General features: G+C 45.6%; 1 protein-coding gene across 6 annotated transcripts in view; it reads left to right on the plus strand.

Moving 5' to 3' along the window:
• Positions 1 to 2,774, plus strand: part of CEP63 (centrosomal protein 63) — a 64,852-nt gene extending 62,078 nt beyond the window's left edge. For 4 of the 6 annotated variants that reach the window (XM_031677953.2, XM_006214555.4, XM_031677955.2 and 1 more), the window contains exons 14-15: positions 215 to 494; positions 2,395 to 2,774. In XM_031677953.2, the coding sequence (XP_031533813.2) occupies positions 215 to 494; positions 2,395 to 2,553 (439 nt within the window). In that variant the 3' untranslated portion in view covers positions 2,554 to 2,774. The remainder of the gene's footprint in view (positions 1 to 214; positions 495 to 2,394) is intronic. The other 2 variants (XM_006214556.4, XM_072955655.1) reach the window with 1 other exon arrangement.
• Positions 2,775 to 6,000: the final 3,226 nt, after the last annotated feature.

Here is a 6,000-nt window from a genome sequence, read left to right on the forward strand (position 1 = left end):
AAGTGTGTGCAGGGGCCTGCCAGTGGGGGTTGGATATTCGGGGCCCCAAGGCTGGAAAGGACACCTGGTCTACATGGGCTGCTTATTTTGTAAATTCCAGCCTTGCTAGGAGCCTCGTCCTGTATTTTTAAGTGAACGTCCTTTAACATGTCTGTTTTGAAAGAGGAAAGTTGCTACAATGTTTATTTGTTTTATTTTCTAATCTGCTACCCAGGCCAGCCCATGGCCAGCACAGGCATGATGGGATGAAGACTGAGCACTACAAAGCAGGTCTTCATTCTCCGCGAGGACGAGCGTCGGATAGTGTAGGGCCCACAGCCACGGGCCTCAGCTCCCCGAGTCATGAGATCAGCCCTTGCTGCTCCACCATCTCTTTGCCTTCTAACTTTCTGTGTAAAACTCACTCTGTGACTTCAGTGCTAGATACAAATGAAACCAATTTTTCTGACTCTGTCTCCGAGAGTATAAATGACCAAGAAGACTTTGTCTCTTCGGTATGGAAACTTTCTGATCTTACTAGTTTATTTAGTTTTATTTTATTTTTTATTTTAAGACAGAGAACCGTAGGGTTTTTTTCCCTTCTTTTCACTGGTTCTCTATCTTAAGTACCCTTTGTTATTCTCATGTATTTCTGTCTTACGGTTTTGCTCATTCATGAAGACAGTCAGCCACAACTACTTTTCAAAATGCATCTTATGAAATATAAATGATAGGTATTCATTTCTTTTTAGCCCAAATTGGAAATTCCCTTCCTGCCTTTTTCAGAGAGGATCAATTTTGTACTGGAATGATTGGCTCAAGGAGTATCTCTGCCTGCCAAAACAGTCCTGAGGCATAGACAGTGAGGAGGGAAAAAGGAACGGTGGGAAGGCGGTGGGTGGAGGCGGAGGAAGAAATTACATCCAATGTGTCTAGAACACAGACTGGGTGCCACTCGGAGACAGGGGCTGCCCCTCGGCACGGGGCGGTGCTGGCCGCCTGGCCCTTCCTGCAGCTGCTGAGAGGACTCCGCTCCGTCGTCTTGTGTGCCTTCTGTGCTGAAGGGCTCGCCTCTGGCCATCCATTCCCATCACCCTCCCGTGGTCCTGTACCTGTGGAAAGTTCAGTATTTTTGACTTTTTAGTGTGCCAGCTAGTCCATGGGAAGGTTTTCTTTTAGTTTAGTTGTCAAAATAAATTTTGAAAACCAAAACATTCCTGACAACTAACTTTCTTCCTAAGTTTGTCAGCAAAACTTACTTGGCACTAAAACCTGACCTGGCCTGAACTGAAATGATGTGATAATATGTACAGACTTTATTTACCCCACTTAGCATCTTACTTTGAAATATCAGTGTGTTTGATGATGGGGAGTTACCACAGACTCCACCAGGGCAGCACACATGCTAGTGCTCACAAGTCACGGCTTCTGTGTTCGCGCATTTGCCCTCTCCCTGAGGGGCTTGTAGCCCCTGATCAGCACTCATCAGCTCTTCCAGTCACTCACGGACACGTGCAGAGCCGCAGCACATTCGAGTCCCTGGACTCACGTGTCCAGCTGAGGTTGGCCAAGGCGGCGCTCTTGTTTCCGCCTTTGTATTGAGGTGCCCGGAGGATGGTGCCGCTGGTGGCAACGCAGGATTGTGCAAGGAGCTCAGACACGGGGGCTGAACAGGGTTTGAACCCCAACTCTGGCCCTCTAGTGGGGTGGCCTCAGGCAGGTCACTAAATTCTCTGAGCCTTGTTTTCTCTTTTGTAAAAAAAAGAAAATAGAATCTACTGGGGTGAGTTTGTAGGATTTAGGATTGAAGTCTATGTGAAGTGTGTGTGTGTGTGTGTGTGTGTGTTTGTGTGTGTATTTTTCCCATAAGAGCAAAAGTAACTACTGTAATTGAGGATCAACTGAATATGGTACACGTGACCTTTCCAAAATTTGAATTCTGAAACCAAAATTCTCACGTAAGGGACTGTGGACTGAAATTTTGGAGGAGGGAAACTACTGATTTTAACTGGTATCTAATTTATTATAGTAGATCTTCTGTGCTTTAAAATGAAAGTAACATTCAGCTTTTAAAAATGAGTTTGAAGTAACAGGCATTAAATTTATCTCTTCTGGGGTATAGAAGGATGTCCAAGTCTAACCCGAGAGAGTCTTCAGACCAGTAACTAATGTCTTACAGCTTCATGACACTTTACACTTACACAACTTGTGTCAGGAAGGAGGAAGAGATCTGTGTTAATTCTTACAGAGTATTTTTTAAACTGTTCATCATTAGGATAGAAATAGATATCTCTTCAGAGGAAAATATTTTTTAAAAGTCACCTTTTAATATTGCTAGTTAGAAAACACCATGAACAATGTGTCTTAGAAACATACTGTTCAACTTACATATGTCCAAATGTGCTTCTCTTCCAGTGTCCCTTGGCCCTGTCTCCTCTTGGTTCAATAGCTACAAGGTTTTTGGAAGAGGAGGAGCTGAGGTCTCACCACATTCTAGAGCGCCTGGACGCCCACATTGAAGAACTGAAAAGAGAGAGTGAAAAGACCGTGAAACAATTCACAGCCCTAAAGTAGCCTCTTAAAAAAATCACAAACATGGAAATAAAAATAAACACCGAAGAGTTCCCGTCCGGCTCTTTAGAAGCAGGAACATGTGAAAATCATAAAGGTGGGACAGCTAAGGCGGCTGGGGCGGATCTGAGAAGCTGGTACTCAGCTCCAGGCTGTTTTCACCGCTCTGGTTTGTTTGAAGGACTTTTTCCAGCAATGACTTGTAAATAAACCGCTTTGCTAGACTTTTTTTCTCATATTAGTATTTATTATCATAAAATGATACTTTCTCTTGCTGACTTAAATGTGAATATAGACTAATTAAAATAAAAATTTTATGATACATGTTGAAAATAAAGTACCCATGGGAACTTCCTTTGAGGCCAGTATATGTAGTGAAAGTGTGGATTTCAGAGGCAGTGATCCAGGTTGGTTTACTGGTTCTGCTACCCATGAGCCAGTTGGGCGGTAGGATGTGCACGGCTGGGCTGGGAGCTTTGACAGGAAGCCTCTCTTCCTCAAAACATGAATGTAAGAGATGGGGAGGGGGCACGCCTCGGGGACACTCAGTGGGCATCTACACTGTCTGCTTTCCCGAGGAGAGGTTTAAGGGGAGACAAAGATCTCAAGGTGCGGGAGGCATTTGAAGCCATGGAGAGTTGATCAGAACAGGACACCAGCATACGAGCATCATAGGATTCGATCCAGTGGAGGAGCTGGGATGTGCGCAGAGACCGGAAGGTGAGGTGTAGGGCTCTTGCCGGCTTGAGGGAACATGTGAGCCATCCTTCTCTGCAAATCTTTCCTATAGGCGTGCAGACATCCTGTGATGTCTTCTTTCTTTAAAGCAAAACAAAAAGCTCAGTTCCATACCCTCTCTGTCTGCTGTTCCATAATCTGCTACTCCATATCTACTGCTCCATTGGCCCCCTTTCATGCAGGCTCTTCTGGCGAGAACTGTCTGCAGCAACTGTTCCATTGTCTTCCTTTTTTTTTTTTTAACTTTTAAATGGCTTTAAAAAAAAAAAACACCTTTGTTGTGGTATGGTTCCTGTACAGTAAACTACACGTATTTCAGATGTACAATGTGATGAATTTTGATAACCGTATACTCCGTTGGCTTCTTAACCCTCTCCAACCCCACTTCCCTCCTCACCATGAATCTGCTCCCCTGCTCTGGAGGCGAGGTCTCCTGTGACCTCAGCAGTCCCTGAGCACCATTTCCCACAGCTGGCCTTGCCCTCTTCCTCTCTTGGCTTCTGTCACCTGACACTCCTACCCACTGGCCACTCCTTCTCATTCTCCTCTTTTGGCTTTTCCTCTTCGAAAGGCTCCCTCCCCTCTAGTTCCCTCTGTAGGCCAGTGACGCCTATATTCAAAACTAATATCGGCCTCTCCCTGGAGCTGCTGCCTTGGATATCTAGCTCCTTATGGAATTTCTTCACTTCAACGTCTGATAAGCATCTTAGGTTGAACATTTCCAAGAGAGAGCTCTTGATTCTGGCTCTTGCTTAGATTTCATGCAGGACAGCATCACGTTTGCCAGTTGCTAGGAGCTATCTTTACTTCCGTCCTTACCCACACCACCATATCCAAGCCATCGGGAGGGACTGTCAGCTCTGCCTCCTGTCTCAGATCCAACCGTTGCCCTCCGCTGCTGCCACCCTGATCCAAGCGAACCCATCTCTCACTGAGATCCCGCCAGTAGCCCCCTAATTGCTACTCCTCCTCCTCCTGACCCCAATAATTCACCCTCCACAGTGCCTCCAGAGTTATCCTTTAGAAATGTAAATTAAACCGTGTCACCGTTACCTCCCTTCAAAGCCTTCAGAGGCTCCTTACTGCACTTGGATTAAATCTGAATTGCTTACTGTGGCCTCCAAGGCCCTCAATATTTACAAGGCCCTCAATTCTCTGTGCCTGCCTCCATGCCCACTGTGTGACCGTTCTTCCTCGTGCTCCAGCCACTCGGCTCCTTTCGGTTCCTTGGGTGTGGCCAGCTTTAACCCATTAGGTCCTCACGCTTGCTGTTGACCTGGAGCCCCTTTCTCTCTCCTCACCCGGGATTGGCATTTTCTCCCAAAGCTGCTTCTCCCAGTTTCTCTTGCTCACTGCCCTGAGTTACTTCTCTCATGGTGCTCACTACTTTCAGAAATCATTTTGTTACTTGAAATACATTTTTATTGTCTATTCTGCCTTTAGAAGTGAGCTCCTGGAGGGGAAGGACTCTGCCAGTCTGTTCATGGTGGGGCCCCCATCTCCCTACACAAGCCCAGCACTCGGAGGTGCATAAATGTCCTTCCTCAGAGGCACCGTGTTTTCCCTCTGCCTCTGCATATGCTGTCCTTGGGCCAGCCCCCTCTTCCCACATGCTCCCACCTGCCCTTTATCTTGCTTGGCAAAGCTTTCCCGCTTCCCATGGGGAGCGTCTCCTCATTTCTCACAGTGCCCTGTGTGTGCACCTCTCAAAGCACTAACCACCTTGAGCTTTCTCTTCAGTTTCTGTCTCTCCCACTGAACTGAGAACTCCTTAAAAGCAAGAGCCATCCTCAGTCAGCATGTTGCCTAACACACTGTACATACTAAGCAAATACTAGGTGGATGAGAATCACCTCCATTCTGGCTTTCACTGTATTGACCTGCAAAATGGGGGTAATACTGAAAGTATGTATCTGAAAGGACTTTGCAGACTTCAGAAATACTGAACCAGTGTGGACTGCTATGAGGGGATTTTTGAGTTTCAGACTGTCCCAAGCTTCCACTTAAAACCATAGGGTACAGCCCCTGCTTTCTTTCTGGAAAGTTTGTAGTACTTGTTGACTGGGAGAACAGTCACTGGAAATACTTAAGGAATCATGATGTACTATGTACTTCCTTACATTTATACTGTGTTTTTAAAGTTGAATAGTTAACCAATTGTCTGAATTTTATCGGAACATTTGATTGTAATTTAATCTCTCAACTTCTTTTTTCAGGAAGATATGCCAAATATTAAAATGTGTCCAAATTAAATTTAAGTCAGTTTCTTCATACCTCCGCAATCGGGGTGTCCAAATTAGCTGAAAATGGTGCTGAAGTCTGCTTGTGGTGTTTTCAGGTAATGTTTTAGGTGAGTTCTCTCATTCTTCTTGGCCTGTATTCCCAGTGAAGTTTCGTCTCGATTTCTGTGCAGATTTTAGCTAAAGAAGACAAAGTTGAGTTCCCACTGTGGTTGGACATGACCTTTCCGTGGAGTCTCATTTGATCTCAACAAGTCTGGGAGGCAGCGGGTGTCACTGCACCCATGTGACAGGATTCAGGTGGCTTGCCCAGGATCCCAGAGCCCTAGCTCTTTCCAGCAGCACCTTGGGATAGAGATTGTGGATTCTCTGACAACCCTCTTCCTAATCCTAGTTCTGCCACTTAAGAACTCTGTGACCTCAGGCAAGTTAATTAACCTCTCTGTGCCTCAGTTTTCTTATTTATAAAGTG

This window comes from Vicugna pacos, chromosome 1 (assembly GCF_048564905.1).
Source record: "Vicugna pacos chromosome 1, VicPac4, whole genome shotgun sequence".
Lineage (NCBI taxonomy): Eukaryota > Metazoa > Chordata > Mammalia > Artiodactyla > Camelidae > Vicugna > Vicugna pacos.